Genomic DNA, 27030 nt, shown 5'->3' with positions numbered 1-27030 from the left:
AAAAAAATACAGTTTAGGCTGTACTTACTTTTCCGGGGGAACGTCTGTGACAGCAATGGGGTGATGATGTGCCTCCAGCTAGCAATGCTGTCACCCAAGGCAGGGTCATTCAGACTGCCCCACCTTTTCTTTTATTTGGATCTTATTCCCATGGAGGGCACTCCACGTGGTCTCTGGGAAAGCCCTGGCCACTGTTAGACCTGCTCTTGACACTGCCTTGACATGTGCCTAGTACCAGGACCTCTTGCAGGGGATCATGGACCCAGCGGAGTTGCCTCTGTGACTCTTGCAAAGATCTCTTGCACCAGGGATTACTCCCCCAAAGGGTCTGCAGTCCCTTTTGTACCGGTTATCTGGTCACAGAGCAAGAGTCAGCTCTCCAGGCTGTGTTCAGACAGCCATGAAAGATAGAGAGATACACATGGTCTCAACAAAGAATCTTTCAATACGTTCATTATAACTAAACCCTGCCTCTTGTCTCCATGAAGAACGCTGCAGAAACTACTGGAATTGTTAACTTGCTTAGTGACAGAGTGGAGACTGACGATAGGCCCCAAAAATAGCTATGTAAAGATATTAATTGAATTAAACATTCAAAATAAGTTATGCACAATCATACAGTTTATTTTGTTGTTGTTTATACTGTGATTCCTGAACACAAAAAAATTTCAATTATGTTTACTTATCAAAAAAGGAAGTGCTATTTCTTACCTCAGATCAATTCAGGTACCATAAATCAAAATGAAACTGCTCTTCCCACCAGTCTGATTTCTGAGAGACAAATGTAAAGGGAGATAAGAACTGTGCACCCTAATCCAGCAAACTGCAGGGGAAGCTGTATGAGCTTGGAGAGCTAGCATACTCAGACAATGAACAGATTCTCTTCTGTAAACACACTTTGTTTTCTCTCACATGCTTCCTAAACACAGGTGGTTAGACTGCCAGAATAGTGCACGTTAGCTACATGGCAGGTGTACTATTGTACTGAGTGACATGGAGTAGGTGACAAAGAAGCTATTACCTGCTGCAGCATCAGATAATAAAATTAATTATTTAAATGAATTAACAAATTCTGACTGTAACGTGACCACAAGAAAAAATGTGGAGGTTTATGCCTTCTCCAGTCATTATGCAATCACCTGAACAGATCATGTCTAAAAATTACATAAATCAGGCATGAAGGAAATAAAAGGTACAACCACGTCCATCCCCTTCAGAGCCAGCCAGATATGACTCTTGCGCCCTCATGAAATGTCGAGAATCCCAATGGAGCATGGTGTGTGTCTACAAGGAATCATGTTAGTTTTGTTTTAAAGATAAGATGTTGTTTTGTTTAAAGAGAGACTTTGAAAAAAGCCAAATACATTTAAAACAGGCTGCCTGACACATCCCTGTATCCACTTCATAAGCCAGCTCCATGCTCCAGCTAGTTTCCATGACAGCTCAGATATCAGAGTATAATGCATGCTGGGGAATCATTCAGAGCTACACAGCAGGGATGGACATTGCAGGACCTAAAAGGAGGAACTATAAAGGAAGTTTTCAGTTAATAATGTACTGCTGGCCCCCCTCTTAGCCTGGCTACTGAACACATCTTGTTCACCAAATGCCATCCATCTCTTTCAAATCATCACGTCAAAACTCATTTCTGCTATGAATCCTTCTTATAAAGAGTTCCTCTCCAATGATCTCTCTGTAACCTTTCTTTCTTGAACTGCTGTCCTGTGTTTTGTCTTGTTTGTATTAGATTATAATTCCTCTCAACAGGAACCATGCCTAATTCTATGTTCATGGGGCAACAGAAATGGAAACTTCAGTTCAGTATGCAGTATTTTACAGTTATTTATTTATTTTAACCATTAAGACCTTTTTTTCCAATTTTTTTTTTACTAATTTTTTTTGTTTGTGTAGTGTGACAGATTCAGACCAGAAGAATATAAGAGAGTGCTGGAAGTCAGTGTGACAGATTCAGACCAGAAGAATAGAAGAGAGTGCTCCTGTTGGGATCCAGGAGGTGAGCGGGCTTCTGCCCACCCACTACTAAAGGACCTCCGCCCAGGCTAAGGGGAGGATCTCTGTGATGGTATGTGTTTGTCAGGAAGTTCCTCTTCTCCCCTCTATTGATGAGACTTGAGCCTGTCCCACTGAACCCAAAAGGAGATTTGCCATTGACTTAAAATAAGACAGGCCAGACCTTCAGTGAACACGTGAAGTAACAGAAAGACACATGCATTGTGCATACAACTCCCCTCAGGCACTTAGAACAGTTCCTGCCACTCTATAGTACAGTAACTCCTTGCTTAACATTGTAGTTATGCTCTTGAAAAATGTGACTTTAAGTGAAATGATGTTAAGCAAATGCAATTTCCCCATAAGAATTAATGTAAATGGGGGGGTTAGGTTCCAGGGAAATTTTTTTCCAGGGAATGCCTGGCTGCTAAATGATGAACTAGCACTCAGCTGAGCCCTCCAGGGTTAACACGTTGTTAATGTAGCCTCACACTCTACAAGGCAGCACCGACGGAGGCAGGAGGGAGGAGACACAATAGACGCATGGCAGCGGCTGCAAACACTTCCCTGCAGAAACTGATCGCGATGATGAACCCACGCTATCCCGCTGGAGCACACCACTCCCTCCTCCGATGGCACATACACAGCTGCACAGGTGCCACCTTTCCGAAGTGCTGGGGGTGCTCAACCCCTGGCTCTGCCCCAGGCCCGCTCCGCCTCTTCCTGCCCCTGCTCCACCCCCATCCCCACCCCTGAGCGTGCTGCGTCCGTGCTCCTCCCCAGCCTCCTGAATGCCGCGAAACAGCTGATTGCAGCGGGCGGGAGGCGCAAGGAGGGAAGCACTGATCTGCAGGGCCCGCCAGGAGGCAGGAGGTGCTGGGGAGCTGATGGGGGGCTGCTGGCCCACCTTGGTTCCAAGCCCCCACCCACTAGTTCCAACAGGCTGCTCTTCCAGAGAATCTCACAAGTAGTGGACAAAGTACTGTACTAGCAGGTGACAACCAAACAACGTTATAACTGAACACTGAGCAACTTTAAACGAGTATGTCCTTTAATAGATCAGCAACGTAACAATGAAACAACGTTAACTGAGATGACATTAAGTGAGGAGTTACTGTATTAAATATATTTTAGGTCCACATTAGACAGACAAATGCAATCCTACATTCTGCAAGCGAAATAGTGAGTTCAGGTGGGAATTGTGAGCAAGACACATACTTTTAAAAACATACATAATATATACTGAATGCTTTACTTTGTTTATTGAAAGCTTACAAATATAATATATATTTGGAAAAGTGGGAAATTATTAATATTTTGAGGTATTTCTCCAGGCTACTAGGGTCCACGCTAACAGCTGCTGGCATCTTGGATATGTTTGTTTGGGACACAATTCCAACCTCCCCCAATCAGAGACCACTCTCTCCCCATGACTTCTTCTGGTTTGTATAGTGTCTAGCACAATGGACTTCCAACCCTGTTGGGAAAATTATCCCAACAGTTCTTTCCAAGAAAGAAGCATCTTGCAGGACCAACTGCCCACCTACTCTCCTGTGAGCTGCTACTATAGTGAAAAGAAAGATCAAGGAGGATGCCCAGAAAGAGAGCGAGTCTAGGGGAAATGAATGAGGGGAGGAAAAGGCCAACCCAATCAGTCAGGAAATAAGGAAGAGACCCCCTCATTTGTGTGCATTTCACTCTGAATTTTCAACCAAAACATGAATGTGTGTTCTTTTTTAAAAATTAAAAAATTCAAAGAGAAACGAGAAGTAAAATGTTTCAGAGTAGCAGCCGTGTTAGTCCATATCCGTAAAAAGAAAAGGAGTACTTGTGGCACTAAAAAATTTATTTGAGCATAAGCTTTCGTGAGCTACAGCTCACTTCCTCGGATGCATACTGTGGAAAAATATAGTGGGGAGATTTTATATACATAGAGAACATGAAACAATGGGTGTTATCATACAGATTGTAACAAGACTGATCAGGAAAGGTGAGCTTTTACCAGCGGTGGGGGAGGGGGGAGAGACGACGTGCGGGGGGACAGACGACACCTTTTGTAGTGATAATCAAGGTGGGCCATTTCCAGCACTTTACAAGAATAGTAGGAGGGGAAATAAACAAGGGGAAATAGTTTCACTTTGTGTAATGACACATCCACTCCCAGTCTTTATTCAAGCCTAAATTAAAAGTATCCAGTTTGCAAATTAATTCCAATTCAGCAGTCTCTCGTTGGAGTCTGGTTTTGAAGTTTTTTTGTTGAAGAATTGCCACATTTAGGTCTGTAATCAAGTGACCAAAGAGATTGAAGTGTTCTCCAACTGGTTTTTGAATGTTATAATTCTTGACGTCTGATTTGTGTCCTTTTATTCTTTTACGTAGAGACTGTCCAGTTTGGACAATGTACATGGCAGAGGGGCATTGCTGGCACATGTTGGCATATATCACATTGGTAGATGCGCAGGTGAACGAGCCTCTGATCGTGTGGCTGATGTGATTAGGCCCTATGATGGTGTCCCCTGAATAGATATGTGGACACAGTTGGCAATGGGCCCACCTTGATTATCACTACAAAAGGTTCCCTCCCCCCCCCGCTGGTAATAGCTCACCTTTCCTGATCACTCTTGTTACAGTCTGTATGGTAACACCCATTGTTTCATGTTTTCTGTGTATATAAAATGTCCCCACTATATTTTCCACTGTATGCATCCGACGAAGTAAGCTGTAGCTCACGAAAGCTTATGCTCTAATAAATTTGTTTGTCTCTTAGGTGCCACAAGTACTCCTTTTCTTTTTACAGAAGTGAAATGTGATTCTTTTTATTTATTAATCCTATGATTTAAAAACCAATTTCACATTTTTTTCGGGTCTGTCTCATAAGTTTTGAGCTCCCAAGGTTAGAAATATTATAATTTATTAGTAACTTGTGGCATTAAGATTATGCTAGCTCTGATTCTGCAAACTGCTACGTGCAGAGGGACTCCTGTGGCCACATAGAACCCTTTTGATTTCAACACAGAACAGGAAGAAACTGTTCCTAAGTAATCTCTGCGGTTTGTACAGAAGTTTCAAGTACTGAATTAATTTTGAACCTTGTATGAATGGATTGTTCTATCAAATCAATCTTTTTTATATTTGTACATTTTGTCTGTACCATTACCCAACAAAAGAGTAAAACATGTACATACTATTTGAATGCAGAAGTTGTTATAAACTCTAATAAAGAATCAGAATTAAGATCCTTCCCTTAAACTGTCTGACTTTCCAACAGTTAGAGATCTGTCTAGTGCAAGACTGAAGATTGCATGGAAAAGAGGCTGCACATGCAGAGAGTTTTGGAAACAATGCAGGGAGCAGTTCTAGCCACTGTTCTTAACCAGCTTTATGTTCATAATAGAGTTTTCAAGAGAATTCCAGGTTCTAGTTAAGCAAGGATATAACTTGTGTCTGGCAGACTAAACCAACATGCTTGTAAAATCATGTGGGCATTTTATCACATGCAGTGTTAAGGCAATATTAACACATTTTCAGTGTGTGCACTTCATAGCATATCAGAAAAACTAAAATGTGAGAGTCAAATCTCACTGTGCATGTAAAAAGGGCATATTCATGCAGCAAAGGACTCACAAATTAACTTGAACCCAGATCATTTACTTAATGAACTACAGTAGATCCTAAGCAGGTGCAAATCAAATTAAATGTAGCTATGTCAGTTTACACTAGCTGAGGACCTGGCACAATGTCTGTCATAACCATATGACAGTAATCTTTATGTTAAATGGGTAAAGGTGGGGACAAATCCTTTTTATGCATAATTTGATACTGTGCTCTGATTTTGACAAAAAGAAACTAAGATTGTGGGGTCAAGGCATTGAATCTTTGGTTCATGCCACTCAGTAAAGTTTGGAGAGAACAAGTATATCTGTTTTAATAATGTCTGACTCTTCCTTGTAGGTATGTATCAAAAGAGAATTACACTGTCATTCTATAACATCAAGTTCTGAAAGAGAATGGGATTAGGAATGGAGGTTGAGAACTGTGCTAAGTATTCTTGCAAACAAGTTTTGAACCATGAAGTATGGGCCAAGCCTTTACTGTGAATCCCAGCACAATATTTATTTTTGCTACACAGATTTCATTAACACTTTATCAGTGGTTACAGTTCAAAATATTACTTCTGAGTATAAAAGGGAGGAAGCTTATTGAGTAGGCTTGGGAGCCGATTCTGTTCCTGTCTTTAATGACTAGTCGTCTGACCTTTAGCAAGTTACTAACTTCTCTGTACCCTAGTTCTGCCAACTGTAACATGGCAAATACCATCACCCACTGTTAGTTACCTCACTGTTGTGATTTTATGCTTAGCTAATTAAAATGTATAAAGTAATTTAAGATCCTCAGATGAAAGGGGCTATATGAAGGATCCCTAATAATTACTCTTACTGGATAAGGCAAACTAGCCAAAAATAGAGACAAGGAGAGAAGTCATGAATTCTTTTGCATTACTGTAAAAAATGTGGATTTCAGTATGAATCCTGCACACTTAATGCCAGTTTTACACTCTTCAGTTTTATTTATGTCTAAGTAACAGAAGGGAGTGGGATGGAAATGTATCATTTCTTTGAATATAGGGTGATATCCTGCCAAGATAAGTAAAAAAAAAAATTCCCTGGACCAGATAAATTAAAAAGCTAAACTTTATTTTAATTTACATGAATTAGTTAAAAAACCACTTATTTCCTCTCTCTCAAAGATAATCTCTGCTAATTGTGAAAGGCACGGTAGTACATTCTGTGGGAAAGGGTAACGAAGGCTACTTGGTCATGTCATTATTTTGCTGCACAATCCAAACAGTATAATTTCTCCCGTTCCTAGCATGCTGAATTTCAGCCTACAGAAAAGGATGCATGCATAAGCCATTGTGACCTTTCCTGCTTGTCTGTTTTGACCTTTCTGACCTCATTAGACTACTAGGTAGGGAAGCCTAAATAAAGAAATAAAAGAGCAATTGGGTACACTTGATGGAATAGAAATAGCAGGAATGCGTCTGGGTTTACTTAAAACTCTGAACTGAACCACCAAATTACAGCACTTTTCATCAAAGGATTGTGATAGTGGGTAAGTATCCACTTTTAATACGTATTGGAAGACAGAGCAGCCCCAGCCCATATCTAATCTATAAAGCCCCAGGGTTGACTTATACCACTATGCTCAGAGTACTCAAATCTAGTCACATTCTAAGACGCTTCTATTGTCATATAAAATTAGTTCCTGTCTGAAGTGGACAATCATCCTATCAGCTGTAGAGATAAAGAGTATGAGGTGTACAGTTCAACTACCCTGTAGTTCATAGTTGCAAGTATTTTGCTGTAGGCCGACAACAGAGCAAGGTTAGATGACATGGTGGTTAACAAAGAACTGAACCTGTCTCTACTACAGCTCCCATTGTCGCTATGTCTGGTGAAGCTGGACTAATGGCAAAGGCATCAGATTTTTGAGAGCATAGGTGCAGCCACTGGGAAATCAGCTTGAGACTTGAATGTGCACATTATGCTCCCCATCTTTGTTTATCTACTGAATCCTTATGAATGCTTGAATCCTTTCAAGCTGTTGTAGTTATTTTTTTATTTTAGCCAAAGCCCGCAACATGAGTTCATGGCCATGGAAATCAGAAGCAGAATTATAATCAGCTAGCAATTACTCCCTCTTATGTGGAGTGAAGACAACACCTGTTTAATCAAAACTATATTTGGCATCTTTCAAATAAGCAAAAATTTCTATCATGAGTCCCTCCTTGTGACACTGAAAGAAATCCAGATCTGCCTCCTTCAAAATGAGGGAGCCACTCTGAAAGTGGAGTAATGGAGTTGCCTGATACATCAAAGCATACCTGAGATTACACTTGCTCTTTGATTAACATACCATTAAGGCAGTGATGACTGTTGACATTTCTGATGAGGGCTGATCCACAGGGAGAAGTGAAGGGGAGGTCGTTGTGGCACAGAAGGGTTCCATATAGTGTGGAGAAGAGAGGTTACTCCCTGATGAAGAAAAGGGATTTGGAGGCAGCAAAGAGAGATGCCTGAAAGACAGACACCTCTAAAGAGAGAGTTCTAGAAGCGATGGTTCTAAAACTACTTTAAACAACAATCAATAAGACAAAAACGCTGAAGTCTGCACACCTCCCAAATTTAGGAGATGAAATTCTTGTTTTTCTTCGGTTTGTCCTGATGCATTAGCCTATCTATGATCACAAATGATCCAAAGCAGTAAAACTTCCACCAAAAAGGCATATAGGAGACAATCTCTCTGGACAAAAACTAGAGAAAGATGCTCCAAAGAGAGTGGGAAACACTCTACAAAACTAAATAAGGTATCTCTCTGCAGAAATTTCTCAGTCCCAATGACTTAAAGGACAGGAATTTTTTTTTTCCTCCAAAATAAATCAGGTATCTGTAACACTACAGAAGCCAGGATCCCACAGTGCATGACGATGATGACAGTTGTAGTAGGTGTTATGCTTATAAGAAGCACACGGGATCTTTTTTTTCAGGGAAAAAGGCAATACTCCGCATTTATTGAAAATACAGCAGTTAGCATATGCTTTTCAGTCACACACACACACACACATATACCATGCACACAGTCCTACCAGTCGATGTTTATAGTTACCAGTCCAGAGTCTGGATCAATCTAGTGGCCAGCCAGATTGGTCGCAGAGGAGAGCTGGGCTCTGTCGATCGCGATCCGATGCTCCTGGAGTTGTGGCAAGATGAACCCAAAATTCCATGGCAAAGCACCCTGTTCTTATAGTCCTTTTTCTCTGTTGAAGTCTATGGATTTTGCTGTGTCATTTATGGCCAGTTACTCCTTAATTGGTATTATCTTTGATATTTACATTCCAAAGCACCTTTGAGAGGGTCATCCTGTCCTGGTTTCAGATTTTATCAATAATCTTGTCTTTAAGGGTGCCAACCTCAGGGTCATCAATCTGCCCTTCCTCAATCATGGATGCGTGTTGATGGTTGTCCGATAAGTCTCCTTAAATATCTTCACTTCTCCTGTCTTGACCATCTGGTTTTAACAATGGCCTTCACACCTCATCTTTTCCTGATGCATGCATTCCTCATTCACACAGTCTTTTACAGAGACCTTCAACGGTATACAAACAGCAGTATTTTATATTGAGCAAAAAGACATTGTAAATTAAACCTTGCTAAATCTTATGACCAAAACAATTCACATTGGGGCCCAGGCCTGTTGTAAATTAAACCTCTAATCTCATTAACATAGACACAATACAAGATTCTGTCTCTTACTAACTAACCCTTAAAACAAAGAAATGTATATTTAACTAAAGGGAGTAAATTTGTAATGCATATAGGAAACAAGACCCCAAAGTAAACATTGTAACTTATCCTAAAACAGAGGGTGACCATAATCAGCCATAAGGATTATTCTGGTCTGTCCTTGCCTTAACATCAGTAAAGACACTGGCAATCTGTCAGATGCATTTCTACCAATGTCCCAGAGGGTCATTCCTTTCGGCTATTCAAAAAGGATGGCTGGCAGGATGATCAAATCATACATTAATACATTTAATACATACTACATTATTATAACCGTCAATCATTATAACCTCTAATACAAATATAAAATCCTACTCTTACACAGGAACAAGCAGCAGGAGATAACTAGCTTTTAGTGTCTTATGACCATCCAGAATTTCTAGACACGTTTATATCAAAGTTTCTCTATCACAAAAATATGAGAATATTGAAGACTACTGATATGTTCTGTAGGTTCTTTATTATTTAGGAATAATGATGTCATCTTTCTGGGCTCAGATTTTTTTTTTCTTTGCTCACAGAGAGGCAGGGACAGTGTGTTTCAGGTCGCTTAGGGTGCAATTTTCAAAAGCACTTAAGTGACTTAGGACCCTAAGTTCTATTGAATGGGATTTAGGCTCCTAAATAATGTAACTGCTTTAGAAAAATTATGCCTAGCAATTATATTTTCTTTCACTGGGGTACATGTTGGAGAGAGACCATACTGCTTGTAGTGAGGTGGTATGGCCTCCATCTGATCCAAAAGGGGTGGAACCACCCACTGCACCCAAGTGGGTGGAGTCAGACCTGCCTCACCCCTCCCACTACAAGTGAATAACAGGAACAGGAAGTATAAAAGGCAGAGCCTCTAGCTCAGTTACAGCCAGTATGCTGAGGGAGATAGACATATCCTGCTTGTTCCAGCCTGTGGACTCTGCTGCCTAACCCAGCGACACCCTGCCCGCTGGGGAACATGTGTCTACCGCAGATCTGCCAGGATTGCCACTGGCCACCTATCAGGAGGAGATGGAAGATGCCCTGTGATTCCAGGTGCACCCCAAGGGGAAGTGGCCCACAGACAGCTGACTTCAGTCTGGCTTTAGTGCTGCCTGAAGCATGGTTGGCATGTTGCGGCTGGAATCCCCTCTGACCAGTGGTGGACCATTCTGCCACTGTTAGGGCCCTGGGTCCAGGCCCCCCTGCCACCCGATCCCTGGGGTGGCAGCCTCCCCTCACCAGGTCAAGAGGCCTGCATTTGTCTGTCATCGCTGGAGCTAGGATGCCTGACTCTGGGGTTTTTGCTCTGTCCCTGCCCCACAGGCTCAGAGCTCACTGACTCCTGGGTTTTTGTTTTGCCCCTGAATCAAGGCCAAGACCATAACACGGTTAAAAAAAGAACTAGATAAATTCACGGAGGATAGGCCCATCAATGGCTATTAGCCAGGATGGGCAGGAATGGTGTGCCTAACCTCTGTTTGCCAGAAGCTGGGAATGAGCGACAGGTTCTGTTCATTCCCTCTGGGGCACCTGGCACTGGCCACTGTATCTCTCAGTCACAGTCCCCTAGCCCAATCAGTCCCAGTCTTAGTTATTTTCTTCTTCCTTTCAGTCCCAGTTTCCTATGACCTTCCCCTGGTTCCCAGTCCCAGGTTCTTTGGGCTGGCTCCCAGTCCCTGTCTACCCACCAACTCCTAGTTTATCTTTCCCCTGTCCTAGGCTGACCAGTCTCCTTATCCTAATCTAGTCCTCCCCTCCCCACCTGGTCCAAATCTTATCCCCTTTGCATTTGATTCGGATAGTTTCCTCCTCCAGACCTGGTAAAACATAAGACCAGGACCCACAGTTCCCCAGTCACCGAAGATGAATTATACGGTATCACTTACAAAATTATTGTTTTGACATTTGGCATAATTTGGTAATGAGTCCTAGTTTGAAGATTTTTAGATCCTGATTCTGCAATCTAAAACTCCCACTTAGGTTAATGAGGGAAGGCAAAAGTTACTAAAACCCTAAAAAGAAAATTCTGTGTCCTGCATTGTCATGTACAGCCTGATTCTGAAATCCAAAAGGTGACTGAGATTGGACTTCACAATCCTGAGACTGCACTTCACTTTTGCTCTGAAGATATAATATGTCTGATTTTATTGATTTCAGATGAGTCTAAATTCCACATAGTTTGAATCCTCCTCCAGATTGACCAGCTTCTCTCCACAAACAAAACCCAACACAATGTTTTAGATTCAACTTATTGAAACACACTTTTGTCTCTTACTCTGCTTTTCACTACACACAGCATCTTACTTTTAATATATGAACATTTAAAATACACATTCTAAATAACACACATCTTACAGATAGAAATTGCATAAAGATAAATCTCTCAACAAGCACAAAACTGTTTCTCCTCCCACCTTCCCCTCCCCCATGTGGGTAGTATAATCAAAAGCCAAAGAGAATGAGGTACATTTTATTTCCAGTTGAAATCTGTATATAGCTTTTTTAAAAGCTACTCCATAGGAGTATTGGAAATTACCACAGTTTTTCCTTATACTTAGAATAAGAGAGCTATGTGGGAGTTGTGAGAAGACTAGAGCTGAACAAATAATTTACAACAAAATTTATCCAATGAATTTATCCTCTTTTTATGATCATGAAATATCTATCAGAAGATCATTACTTCCTCTAATTTATTCAATATTTTTAATTATTCAGTGAGATACTTTTACTACATGAACTGATTTCAAATTATTTTTTTCTGTAAGTATTCAATATTTCAGAAGAGTTAGTTAATTGTTTTGGGTCAGATAAGTCACACAGTATTGTTTCAATTCTTTGACTGGATAAGCATGCATGAACTTCAGTATAAATGTCGACATATGTTAGTTTATAATACAATTTCTGAAAACATTTCTTCATACAACTTCAAAATTCATTTTCCATGAACACATGTGCCAGCAAAACTAAACTGCTAAAATGTTTGCAGAAAGTTAACACAAAAGGGTGCAGGTATGCAAAACTGAACTCATTTGCAAAGCTGAGTGAAGATTCATGAACTTTTTTTTCCCTCCAGTATTCGATCAGTTCTAATTAAAGCTGATGGCAAGCGTTGACCTTGTAACAGCTTCTACTGCCAGTGGTAAACAGCACCAAACATAAAATTGCATTTGGGGAGCAAAATGTTTGTAACCAGTTTGGTGTTAACCATACAAACAAACCTTCTACGGACTTTTCAAACAGAACTGTATCTTTTGTACCAGCAACTGGTACAACTGTTTTAGACAGTTATACTAAATTTGGGCTATATAAATGTATGTACGTATGGACATGAGTAACTACTGACCTTGTGATCTCAAAGAACTCCAGTTTCTTTCAGGAGATTTTAGGCTGCTGAAACCATGTTTTCAGTCTGTAGATACTTTCTTAATTTTTCCTTAAGAGAATGAAATTCATATCTCATTATTGACAAAATGATACAATCAAACACCAACTGGTTAAGAAACCTTTAAAATTTCTAAATATTCTATTAGTAATGTCTCACATACTATAACAGGATACTTATTCAAGCAAGCATACAAATCACCTCATCTGTGCATAAAATCAACTAGCATGTGAGGAAAACAATTGCCAAAAAAGAGTATCAGTCTCATCTATCAGTAAGTCATATATATTATTTTTAATAATGGACATGAATTGCAGTTAACTTAAATTTAAGAATTTAAAATACTTCATTGTAGGAACAGTTGACCTGAGAATAGTTAAACAGATCTAGAATTTTTGACAACATTGCTGTTACTAATCTGATCCTGTCTATCCTTTGGCTTGCCATTCCACACATGCTCTTCTCCAGCTCATGACAACACTGCACAAAGACGGACTTTCTTGTATCTTTTCCTTGGTGGTCTACTGATCAGGATTCAGTGGCACTCTCACAGCCACAGCCTGGGTTTGATTCCCAGAAAGGGAAGGCTTCCCCTTTGCATAAATTAACCATTTCTGTTACGATATGCTAGGTACAGTCTGGAAACACACAACTCTGCTTTGGCTGGAAAAACCTAGAACACTCCAGTTAACATATATACAAAGCTCTTCCCTTTTTTGACTTTCTCAGAGAGATGTAATGAAAGATCAGTTACTTGAACAACAACAAAAAAAATCAAATTGCAGAAGAATAATAAATGCAACTTCTCTCCTTAAAAATCTGTTTTAGTAAATCCTTCTCAAAACCCATTTGTTTAAGCTTTCCTGTAAGTAACCGTTCTAATCAAATCACAACAGTTAATGACTTTTTTTAAAAAGTATAACCATTAAGGTACATATGCTAGCCAACTTTATGACCATGTAACTGCCCATGAAATCTTATTGAGTGTTTACCCCTGTATAAAGGGCCAGCATATGGTCAGTGCACCATTAAAGTCCTATCTAAGTTTTATTTTGAATTTCACCCATTGTCCTCACCTTTCGCCTAACCCAGCGGTTCTTAAACTGTGGGTTGGGACGCCAAAGTGGGTTGCAACCCCATTTTAATGGGGTCGCCAGAGGTGACGTTAGACTTGCTAAAGTCCGAGCCCCACCATCCAGGGCCAAAGTCCGAGGGCTTCAGCCTTGTGCAGCGGGGCTTAGGCATCAGCTTCCGTCCTGGGCAGCAGGGCTCAAGTTACAGGTCCCCTGCCCAGGGCTGAAGCCCTTGGGCTTTGGGCCCTCCCGACTGGGGTAGTAGGGCTCGGGCTTTGGCCCCACTGCCCACTGCAGCAGGATTCAGGCTTCAGTCCCCTCTCCTGGGCTCCTGTACGAATTTTTGTTGTCAGAAGGGGAGTCACAGTGTTATACCAATAAAATAAAAACCAGCAGGATCTTGTTAAAGGGGATAAGACAAAATGTCACATTTATTGTGAATACAAAAAGAACCATAGTAGTCAGTCAGTTATAGCTATAACATTTCATTCAGTTTCACATTCATTCACACGTTCGTTCACAAACACACACAAGTTCTGCAGATGCTGTATCGTTACCAGTCCTGAATGTAGCTTGAGATCGTGGCTTGGGTTCGTAGCTTGTGGCGGCTAACTGGCCAGGAAAGCCGGGCACAAGGAAGAGCTGGGTCTCTGTTGGGCATGCACCGATGCCCTTCCATGTTGGCAGCAGAATGTTACCCTTCAAAGTCTTCCATCTCACTCATCCTTTTTGTAGGCTTTAGTTTGAATCCAGAGTCTATAGGTCTTGCTGTGTCATGCTGCCTCTGGGTTCGGTGTGATTGATCACCCTTCAATTGCAGACATGACTTTCAGCCTAAGACCTGGCTTTGATGTTTCTTCAATTGTACTTTTGCTCTTTTCTTTTGAGGGTGGACTCCTCTTACTTTGTCAGGGCTGTTGTCTGCATCTTCAGCCGTTGGGTGTTTACACTTTATTTCATCAGGACAGGCTGGGGCTGGAGGTTGATTTCATCATCCATCCATACCTCATTCACACATCTAAACTAATAGGATTACAGCAGGGTTTTGAAAAAATGAAGGTTGCAGCAAGCTTTTACAAAACGGAGTGAGCATTTTAAAATGGAGTTGGGACAAGTTAAAATGGAGTTTGAGTTAAAATATAGACAAGTCTAATGAATGACAAACAGTGAGCAGAAGTTACAATGTTGAAACAGTGTAAATTTCAGCAATTTAAGCAGCAATTGGATTGAAAGTGAAACTCAATTAGCCAGTTATTGGGGTAACCGGTTTTATGAATGAATGTTGTTTCATTCATAAAACTTTGCTTATGAAGTTATATTAATAAAGTGAACAATTAAGAACAATTTCATTGATCAGTTCTACGACGGTGCCAAAGAACTGCTTTGAGAACTGCTTTCTCCAAACATTCCCTGTGTTAATCTTCTCTTGACCTGAGATGCAATCCTGGCTGTACTGAAGCCAATGGCAAAAGTCACATTAACTTCAGTGGGACCAGAATCTCAACCCTGGTGTTTATTTAGGACTCAATACTTCAGACTTTGAGTAACGTTATTAACATGAGCGGCCCCAGAGAGTGCATTGGTAGAGTCAGTCAAGCACATATCTTTGCAAGATTTAGCTGTTTGATGGTAAGGCCTTATAGAGCATTCATATTTAGCAGCTATATAAATACAGCATTCTAAGAATGCACACTCTAATTCATAAAATCTGGTTATGTTCTTCCTGCAAATATATTAAGAGAGACAGCAAAGATCAAAATTTTTATTATTTTGTAATACTTTAATGTTTTAATGGTGCATCAGCTCAAAGATTTTAGTGTCCCCTCCACTCCTGTCTACAGACAAAAGACACTAAATTAAATTTATTTGCTAGGTTTAATGGTGTACATAAAGTTAAAAACAACAACAATCAAAGTTAATTTAAAAATGTGTATGTCCATGGGGTGGGGGGTTTCCCCCCAAAACACAGAAACTCTATCACTGTGTTTGGTAAAATGTAGGTCACTTATTTGGTTTCCATAGTAACCATTGCTGAACTATAGCTCCATAGCTGACCATAGCCAATGGCTGCTTTCTTTGATAAACAGGTGAGATTACAAATAATACTGCTGTCTCACTTGAAACCAGAGAGCCAAAACAAGTGTTTTCCCATATCAAATGCAGATTCTGCACTACAACACTCTAAAAATGAGGACTACATTTTCAGAAGTCTTAAGTAACGTTAAGTGCTTCAGTTACTAGGTTTCCAGCATGATACACCCAAGGCCCAATTTTCAGAAGTTCTAAAAATCCACCAGTCAGCCTATATCTCAAGTTTGGGCATCCAAAATCCAAAGCATTCAGTAATATAAGTAAACTTTGAAAACATGAGTCTTAACTTCACATTAAAGATACATTGATATGATCATTAAACTCTAAACATCTGATAAATGGGACTGGTTTTGTTCTGGAAAAGGGGCAATCGCACCACTAGATTTAGAACTGGATGGCAATTTTTAAAATTGTTATTACATACTATTTCTCAATCAGCAGCAATACATTTATGCAGAGCAATCTGTTGCTGACACCAGATGAACACAATAGAAATTACTTAACTGCTTTGCAGGAAACAAGAGGACAACAGTATCAGGGAGAAAGTTACTTCATACAGCCTTTACACTAGCTTCCAGTATTTAGGATGAACACACTAACTGCTGTAGTGTTTCTCTTGTTACTTAAACTGGGTGGTGTATGAGCACATGTTCTGGGAGCAGTGGATTTACTAGCAGGTTACATCAGTTTGCACCCAATCCTTCCTCATGATTCTGCACAAAACCTCTGAAGTGAAAAAGAATGAGTCCTCCTCAGTGCACAAAGGATTTTCAACATTCTTGGTGCATTAAATTTCTTTGATCTAAGAAACCTGGCCAACTGTCATTTAGTTCACTCACCCATCTCTCCTCCCTTCTCTCACTTACCAACCAGCCAACTTCCAAACCTTCTGCAGGCTGACATGTTTGCCAAGTGAGATCTGCCACTCCCACCTCCTTGGTCTTACTGTGGAGAGGGGGTCACTGCTTGCCAACCTCCTCCTCCCTCCATGGGAGTGAGGGACTCTCTTCTCTTCTTCACACACGAGAGGTGACCCACACACTCAACAAGCTGTCTTCCCACCTTGCTACTGGCTTCTTCACTACATCTTCCCAGCATCTACTCTCTGCTCCTCCAGAAGCTCCTCCTAAACCCTTCTTGCCACCCCAAAAACTCACCTTGCTTTGCTATTGCCCCTCACTTCAAGAAACCCACTTATCTACCTCTTGATTGCCATGTTGCTAACACTTTGTCTGCCTCCAAATTGTCACCTGAGCTCTGAAATTGACTTGCTATATATGGCCTTGGGCAAATCACAATCTTACTCTGCTTTAATTTTTCATTTGTAACATAGGAATGATAATACCTCTGATACTCAAAATGAAGGTGCCTAAGAATCTCTAAGTATTATTATTACTTTACCAGAAAGCTGTTCTACAATTGTAATAAGGCTTCATTATTTTCCAGTATTTCCTTGTTCTATACTATCTGGAAAATTAGTAGGCGTGGTCTGCAGTCGGTCATAAACAAAGATTCATATTTATACGGTGATTCTACAATTACAATACTGATTAATGAAAACTGCCCTGGTGTGTTTGCTCTATTCCTCTGATGAAATAACATGTTCCAAAAATATTTTATACCTCTTCGCAATACATTATTATTCTTTGCAGATCAAAAATCAAAATGGTTGTCATGGAAACTGCAAAAAGTAGAACAAGTCAGTCATGACATAGCAATAGTAAATGGAAACTGTCTGCTGGGAAATCACTTACTGGCCCAAGTTTTCATTTTGGAAATGCTTGGGTGAATTTAACCAGAAAGTCAAATAGTTCTCAAATCCAAAACACAGTAGTATTAATCACAAAATAATATCCGTTATTGTAATCTTATGGTTAGAGTCTGGGAGGTAAGCAGTAATACCCCCATATTTTACAGATGGGCTACATGTGGCACAGAAAAGCTAACTCCAAAATTTTTAAAACTAGCCTCTAATTTCGAGTGCCTCAGTTTTTGCATTATTAGCCTGAGAAACATAGGGCTGATTTTGTGGGTGTTCAGTACCCACTACTCCCTACGTCTCTCAAGTCAGGCACTAAGAATGGAGGAATCCTAAATCAGAGACCACTTCTGAAAATTTTGGAATTAGACTTTCTGTGCCTCATCTGTGAAATGGAGATAATAATAGCATGCCTCACAGAAGTGTTCGGATGCTCAGTTCACTAGAGCGGAGAAAATTGGGTGGTGTGACAGTGACTGATGAAGGTTTATGACAGTGGAAAGCCAGTTAGATTTCCCTAAACTTTCATTTCAATACTTTCTAACTTTGGGGATTTTGTAAGAGATGTAGCATTTTTTATGATTTTTATGTATTTATTTGTTGGTGGGATTCCGGTCAGCTGGATTCCTTGAAACATACATTCATCCTTAACTTTTTGGTAGGAAATTGTTGTTGTTTTTTATTTGGGTACATACATTTAGAATAGGATACTATCCGATACTCATATTCCCTATGCTTACAATCAGAATCATCATCAATATGACAATGTTTAAAGATTTCTAAAAGTAAATGACAAATTTTAAGGTGCCCACGCTAAGTGTGTGTATGTAAAGCACAGACATACACAGAGCACCAAATCCTTTATGCTGATGGCACGTGAAGGTTCCCGAAATCTAGGCTTTACATCACCTACTCCCACACTCTCTATAGGAAGCACAGCAGAGTGGGCTGTCTGGGGGCAGGAGCTAGCATAGTCAGTGCATGTGTTCTAATGATCCAGGTCCATTCCACCTGGCATAAATTACAGCAGCCATGTGGCCTGCGGCAGATATGAGTTCCGACCAGTCTCAGATGCCTGTGAGATTGCTGACAATTCTGATATAACAGAGAGTGAAATCCTGGTCCCAGTGAAATCAATAGAAAACTCCCATTAACTTCAGTTGTGCCAGGATTTCACCCCATTGTTTTTAGTGTTACAGTTTATGCTGCAAAAAATTATAAGCGCTTGAAGACAGAGCCTTACAATGGAATTGCCTTCTTAAATTAAAGATATTATCATTAAGATTGCTACCTATTTTGCTGTTTATTAATATACATTTATAATTACATTTATCTACAAAAATGTCCATTAAACATTTTAAAACCTGTGGAATGGAAGCTATCTGGATGGATCAGTAAAAGTTTAAATGCCAGTTTGTCTCCTGGTCAGGTTAGTCCCATGTATGGAAGAGGAAACTCAGGGGGACACAAATGCTCTGCAGAGCTTTTTTGGGGGAGCAGCTTTGGAGAGTACCCTCCTAATAATTTTACCCCCTCCTGACTCCTTGTTTAGCCAGAGGCTGATCCCTATGGGATATCCCCAGATGGATTTCTGTGGGGAAGAGGAGAGGAAAGAAAGGGAAAGCATAGTGCAGAGCTGGCATTGTCCACTTCTAGGTCTCCCTCTCCCTTCAAGGTCATGAATTTTACTCGTTTGCTCACAACCACACACAGAAACAGAGGGGAGCATTTAGCCCTAATGAAGGCCAAATATCTGCTTTAGTCATAAACACTGCATTATCACAGTATCTAAATCAATCAACTAACCAAAAATATAATTACGTCTTGAAATATGGTTTATTTTATTACTACTTTTATATACAAAATTTACTTGAAATTAACAACCTGGTTAAAAAACAGTCCCATTTTGCAGATCTCATAATTTTAAGATTCTTTAAAGACAGTTTTTTTAATTTATTGCCACATATATAAGAGATATTGTATACATATACTTCTGTTGTTGGTGTTGGGATCTCTTATGATGTAAAAGCCCCTTTTTATATTTAATTTAAAACTTAACATTCACTGCCTCATTCTGCTTAGAATTTGGGATTTTATTCATTGAGATGTAGCCTTCTCCTCTGCTGGTTTAACTACTTAATTATTCTAGCTGTCAAATGAACAACTCATGAAGTAGGCTAATAATGCCTGGGGATGTCCCAGAGTTCCATTGATTGTATTAAGTTCCACGAGTGTACTGGTTAAACTTCTATCCATAAGCCAAAAGTAACAAACTGGCACCCATTTACGAAGGTCAGATTGAAGTTTCTTTCAGCATATATACTACATGCTCAAATTATCAGAAAGCATCAGATTGCTTTATTTGTACGATGAATCTCAAAAACATGGGAGAGATACTAGTGCATTAGCTTCAAGATTTTGATTTTGTGATTTTTGTCAATGGTAGGTGTAAGTATTCCAGGTTTCCCACCCCTCTCCAGCCCAGTGGAATTCAAACACAGGTCTTAAAAATGTTTTACATTTGAAACACCAATAGAGTTTTAATGGTATCTATGTATTGAATTCACTGCACTTTTACGCACGTAAAATTTCTCACAAATTATGAAAAGAAGCATACATATCTCCATTAGACACTGCCAAGCAAATGGAAAATAATTTGATTCTATTTGTAAGAATTTGGCAAATATGAAAATATTTAACATTTTACTTTCATTACAAGGAATGACTAAGTATAGATATGGATAACAAGAGTGCATAGCACGATGTTTTTTCTTTTCAGTGATGTTCTGTGTCTCAGCAATCCCTTTGAGAACTGACTGATCTCCATATGTATTGTTAAGAGTGAACTGAACTCCTATGAATTGTTTTGGATTTTTACGAATAGTACTCTGGCTGCAAATGGACAGTGGTAGTCTAAACTTCAGGGAATACAGGTACAGAAGAAATATAATATTTCATAAAGCTAAGCCGAAGAGGAATGAATTTGAAAAGAAACAGTGGCCTCAGGGCTAGGTAAAAGCAAATGTGTCTCCCATCTCCTCAGAGTTGGAGCTATTGTTGTGGGTATAGTGTATGCTATGACAGTGAGGCAATATACAGAGACCTCCTCTGCATTCTACTAGTAGGGGCATAGGGGCTGGAACTAAGGGTGCTGGTGGTGCGGCAGCATCCCCTGACTTGAAGTGATTTCCATCATATACAGGGTTTCAGTCTGGTTCAATGGCTCTCAGCACCCCCACTATACAAATAGTTCCAGCACCCCCTGAGTAGGGGACCCAATTGTGAAACTCCCTCACATGACTAATCTTTGTGAGTAATCCTATTGACCTCAATGTGGTATTCTCCTTACAGTTGGAGATAGACAGTTAATTCTTTTTAATACTCACATTTTGAATGGCTGACTGCAAAGTAAAATTTACTGAGTGTAGGGAGCAAAAAGCAAGAATCCTAAGCTCACTAGCATCTGACTGAAAAGAAAAATGTTCTTCTAGAATACTCAAACCTGTTTCAGAAAATGTCCCAAACATTTTAATTTCTCACCTATGCTAGACTGACTATGACAGTCTCTTTCTAGAAAATATGGAACTAACAGAATTTGGGCAACAACTTTAACTAATCACAAGTTTTTAGAAAGGAAAAGCTCAGCTTTCCTAAAACTACATACTGTGTGGAGAGCAGGGAACCAGTCAAAAGTTCTTCAAATATTTTAAAAGAATTTTTGCATTTTTATTTCCTTTTTAAAATAAAGTCTCTATTTTTCTCAGACTTGGGGTCTGATTCAACATTGCCTCGCACCTTGTGCAGTCATTCCTGCCTGTGAAAACTGAGTGCAAAGTGAGCATAAAATGCTACTATTTTGATTTTGTAGCATGTTACAGCCACAAATGACTATGCAAGATGCAAACAGAGAACAAGGCTCATGTTCAAAACTTACTTATTCTCTTTTGCTTCACATCTCACATACCACGTACAGCAAGTCATGTAAGTATCACAACACTTAAACTGGCTGATTTACTTCATTGGTTTGTACTGTCTATTGCTGTAGCAGTCAGACACTTATTTCACAATTATTTTTTTTAAAAAGAAAATCTTACTAAGAAATTACCCACAATGAATCAAATTAACAAAGTACTGCCACTGCCTACAGAAATGTCAGTAAATAGGCTGCCGTTCTGTCAGGAATGAAACAAACAAAAACTAAGAACCCAAGCCAAAAATAATAAACAATGACTGTATCTTTCATCGAGCCCTGAAGCCTGTTCACTAGATTCAAGCTCTGGCAGACTGTCAAGTAAAATGAATTCCAGACTGAGAAAACCCTGTTACTGGGCTTGCAGAGTTCAGATTCAGAGCTCCCAAGCAATCACTATGTGGTAATGAGGTTGAGGTGGTTCTCACAAATAACTAGGTCCCAAACCATTTTAATTTGTATAAATCTTCAATACCACTTTTAATTCAATGAGAAGTAAACAGAAAAGGTTGAATTTTCAAAAATACTTATCATTGGCCTAACTCTGCTCCCACTGAGGTTCATGGTAAAACTCCCTGCGGAGTCCCATCAACTTTGAGTGCTTTTGAAAATCGGTCAAAGTCAGGGCAGAGGCTAGAGCAGAGGTTCTATATGTTCATAGGAAGTTGCTCCACTCTCACTTAGTTATTACTTCCAGGTGTATTTCAAAGGTTGCACTGAACAGCTTGACCTTGAAATTAACATGGTATTGTCTGTTCCAAGGTCCATGCTCACCACCTCCTAGGCAGCCACAAATGTCTGCCAATAAAAAGTCCATGTATTACTATTATTACTCATTTATATAAATTATACATAGAACCACAGAAGTATAGGACTGGAAGGGACTTCAATAGGTCATCTAAACCAGTCCCACGCACTCAAGGCAGAACTAAGTAATAACTAGACCAGTGGTTCTCAAACTTTTGTACTGGTGACCCCTTTCACATAGCAAGCCTCTGAGTGTGACCCCCCCCATAATAAATTAAAAACACTTTTATATATATTTAACACCATTATAAATGCTGGAGGCAAAGTGGGGTTTGGGGTGGAGGCTGACAGCTTGTGTACCCCCATGTAATAATCTCACAACCCTCTGAGGTGTCCTGACCCCCAGCTTGAGAACCCCTGAACTAGACCATTCCTGACTGGTGTTTGTCTAAACTGTTCTTTAAAATCGCCAATGACAGATTCCACAACCTCCCTAGACAATTTGTTCCAGCGCTTAACAACCCCAAGGTCTAACCTAAACCTCCCTTTCTGCAATTTAAGCCTATTGCTTCTTGTCCTATCATCAGAGGTTAAGGAGAATAATTTTTTACTCTTCTCCTTTTATGTACTTAAACGGTTATGTCCCCCCTTAGTCTTCTCTTCTCCAGACTAAACAAGCCCATTTTTAAAATCTTTCCTCATAGGTCCGGTTTTCTAGACCTTTAATAGTTTTTGTTGCTCTCCTCCGGACTTTCTCCAATTTATCCACATCTTTCCTGAAATGTGGTGCCTAGAAGTGGACACAGTACTCAAACTGAAGCCTTACCAGCACAGAGTAGAGTGGAAGAATTACTTCTTCTTGTGTCTTGCTTACAACACTCCTGCTGATACATCCCAGAATTATGTTCACTTTTTTTGCAACAGTATGACACTGACTCTTATTTAGCTTGTGATTCACTATGACCCCCCAGATCCCTTTCCATAGTACTCCTTCCAAGACCATCACTTCCAATTTGGCAATTGTTCCTTCCTAAGTGGAGTACTTTGCATTTGTCCTTATTGAATTTCATCCTATTTTCTTCAGACTATTTCTCCAGTTTGTCCAGATCATTTTGAATTTTAATCCAATCCTCCAAAGCACTTGCAACCTCTACCAGCTTGGTATCCTCCACAAACTTTATAAAAGTGTCCTCTCTATGCCACTGTCTAAATCAATGATGAAGATATTGAACAGAACTGGACGCATGACCCATCCCTCTTAATATGCCCTTCCAGCTTGACTATGAATCACTGATAACTACTTCATGGGAACGGTTTTCCAACCAGTTATGCTTCCACCTTATAGTAGCTCAATTTAGGTTATACTTCCCTAGTTTGTTTATGACAAGGTACAGTAATGTGAAACAGTATCAAAAGCCTTACTACAAAGTCAAGATACACATCTACTGCTTTCCACAAGGCTTGTTACCTTGTCAAAGAAAGTTATCAGGTTGGTTTGACATGATTTGTTCTTGACAAATCCATGTTGATTGTTACTTATCACCTTATTATCTTCTAGGTGCTTGTAAACTGATTGCTTGATTATTTGCTCCATTATCTTTTTGGGTGATGAAGTTATGCTCACTGCTCTGTAATTCCGCAGGTTGTCCTCATTCCCCTTTTTATAGAGGAGGGCAAACATTGTGCCCATCCTCTAAAATCTCTCCTGTCTTCCATGAGTTTTCTAAGCTAATCGCTAATGGCTCAGATATCTCCTCAGTAAACTCCTTGAGTATTTTAGGATGTATTTCATCAGGCCCTACTGACTTGAAGACATCTGACTTGTCTAAGGGCTTGTCTACACTGGAAATTTGCAGCGCTGCAACTTTCTCACTTAGGGCTGGGAAAGAACACCTCCCTGAGCGCAGCAGTTTCAGCACGTAAAGCGCCAGTGTAGACAGCGCTCCCAGTGCTGTGAGCTGCGCTGCTTGTGGAGATGGTTTTTTTAGAGCGCTGGGAGAGCTCTCTCCCAGCGCTGTGCCGCGACCACACAAGGCACGTTAAGAGCGCTGCAGTAGCAGCGCTTTAGTGTTGCCAATGTAGACTAGCCCTAAGTCATTTTTAACTTCTTGTTTCCCTATTTTAGCCTCATCTCCTACCTCATTTTCACTGGCGTTCACTATGTCCCATGCTACTAACCTGATTGGTGAAAACTGAAACAAGAAAGGCATTTAGCACTTCTGACATTTCCACATTTTCTGTTATCCCCCCCACTGAGTAACAGGCCTACCCTGTCCTTGGTCGTCTTCTTACTTCTAACACATTTGCTAGTTTAATCTCATTTTCTGCCTTGGCCATTCTAATACTGTCCGTCCGTGCTTGTGGGGTTTTTTTTATATTCATTATTTGCAATTTCTACCTGGCTTCCACTTTTTGCAGGACTTTCTTTTGAGATTCAGATAATTGAAGATCTCCTGGTTAAGCCAGGGTGGTCTCTTGCCATACTTCCTATCTTTCCACGCAGTAGAATAGTTTGCTCTTGTGTCTTTAATAATGTCTTTTTGAAAAAGCACCCACTCTCTTGAACTGTTTCCCCCTTAAACTTGATTCCCATGGGATCTTACCTACCAACTCCCTGAGTTTGCTAATGTACGCCTTCCCGAATCCATTATCTTTATTCTGCTGTTTTCCTTCTTACCTTTCCTTAAAATCATGAACTCTGTCATTTTATGATCACTTTCACCTAAGCTGCCTTCCACTTTCAGATTCTGAAACATGATGAACATGTGGTTGTGTGTGGCTTCAGAAGGCTCATGCAAGTTCAGCCTTTCATGCCTTTTCTACATTGAGAATAAATCCTAAGAAAAACAGCATTGTACATTAACTTGTTCATGTTCATATTATGACAGGGTCATGAGTGGGATGTATGAGGGAAGGTTTCAAGAAACGTTCCCTTCCTTTTCATGCCTCATACAAGGACCAAACACAACTGCAATCAAAGGAGTGAAGACACTGCTCTCTTGGTTAACTCCTGTAGGTGCACTTTGTCCATAGGGGATGGAGGAGGGGCAGGAATCTCCATAAGCTTCCTATGTAGTAGCCCACAGAGCTAGGAGCAGCCACACTACCACAGAAGTTGGAGCAACCTGCACTCACTCTTATGGACAGAATAGGCCAAATCCAGACATGGAGTAAGCAGGTGCACAGGACATCAGTTTTACTTTTAGATCTGTATATTTCAGTAATAGCCGATTTCTTCGTACAAAAATGAACAAATAGAAATCTGTTCTTCAACATCATTGGAAATCTTCAGAGGGGAAAAAGTCTATGTTGCATTCTCTCTAACAAGCAGATAAGACATTATTATGTAATCTAATTTAACTTCTGAAGCTCAGTTTCTAGTTGTTGAATAAATACCTACCATTGGCAGGCTTGGGCAATTTTTTTGTCCTACTAACAAACACTTCAGTTGATAAACACAGAACAATTACTTGAAACAAACATTGATATCATCAGTAAAAAATCATTTTAAAAAACAGCTGCATCCTTCTAAGCCGGTACATTGTTCCTTTTTGCACCTTACATATGACTTTAGTACTTACAGGTAAAATGATCAGAAGCAGATGGACTGACACTATCGGCACCATCAGCACTTTTACTGCTAGAAACTTCATCGTCTGATTCCTGTACAGAAGAGCAGGGTGAGAAGCCGTCAACTCCTTCAAACTTCCTCTTTAAAATTCCATTCATAGCTGCAATGCTGTCACATGTACCTGTAACAGGAACAGGAGCAATGAAGCATTTGAAATATTTGACCGCTGACTGCAATCAAAGTCTGAAATTCAATTTTTTTATGCAAGTTTTCAGACAAAACGTGGCTACTACATCCAGCTGAATGACAGTATACTGGGACTTGTTAAACTGACCAAAAGAAATTTTAAAAAATTTATCTACCTCATGGACATCATTACTTAAATTCTGTACTCTCTTTAATGAAAGAATTTAATTCTATCAGCACAGTCAAAGGCCTAGAATTAAACTCTTGCACAGAAAAAAATAATCCATAATTCTTAACAAAGGAACAAATTCAGAGCTGGAGTAAAGTGATGTAACCAAGCAGAAGTCTGAATACCCTTTTACACCCTTTTACCCTTTTACACCAGGTTTGAATTTGCCCAGTACGCAGAAACATTAAATGAGGAATCAAGTACATTTATTTCAGACAATACATGATTTTTCATTAACAAGCACAAGTGGTCTTTCAGGCCCTGTGCATAAGATTTAAAAAGGCTGATTGAGATAATTTTCCTTAAGAAAATCCTAAGATTACTTTTTATATTTTTTAAAAAGCAAAATATTTAATACCTTGCCTATTGCTTTATTTACAAATGTGCCTTACAGTGGAATTCAGGTTTACTAATAACCACCAATAGTGGTCATTTTATGAAGTGGATCTAAAATGATTTCCCATAAGTCATTAATTTCAGTATTGCAGATGTATTTACCCTTTTCCTACATTGATCAGTGGAAAATCAACTGTAAGGAGCAGATAAGAAGCAATTTCTTTGATGCTTTCAAAGTAGGGAAGAATTTCAGACGTTTGAGTGCCACTTGCTTGTACTGTAAAAAGAAAAGGAGTACTTGTGGCACCTTAGAGACTAACAAATTTATTTGAGCATAACAGCGAATTTATAACCCAT

At 39.8% G+C, this 27030-nt stretch overlaps 1 protein-coding gene across 3 annotated transcripts in view; it reads right to left on the bottom strand.

Moving 5' to 3' along the window:
- CSRNP3 (cysteine and serine rich nuclear protein 3) overlaps positions 1-27030 on the bottom strand; it is a 161141-nt gene that overhangs the window by 68134 nt on the left and 65977 nt on the right. Inside the window, exons 1-3 of one of the 3 annotated variants that reach the window (XM_073305694.2) lie at positions 25933-26021; positions 12673-12762; positions 712-771 (exon numbers count right to left, since the gene is read on the bottom strand). Coding sequence is in view for 1 of the 3 variants with exons in the window: in XM_073305688.2 (XP_073161789.2) it covers positions 25933-26080 (148 nt within the window). In the remaining 2 variants the exon portion in view is untranslated. Of the gene's footprint in view, positions 1-711; positions 772-12672; positions 12763-25932; positions 26104-27030 lie in introns of those variants that run through there. The other 2 variants (XM_073305690.2, XM_073305688.2) reach the window with 2 other exon arrangements.

The sequence above is a fragment of the Lepidochelys kempii genome, chromosome 11 (assembly GCF_965140285.1).
Source record: "Lepidochelys kempii isolate rLepKem1 chromosome 11, rLepKem1.hap1, whole genome shotgun sequence".
NCBI classification, from domain to species: Eukaryota; Metazoa; Chordata; order Testudines; family Cheloniidae; genus Lepidochelys; species Lepidochelys kempii.
Note: the sequence above shows the minus strand (reverse complement) of the source record. Positions and strands in the feature narration are given on the sequence as shown.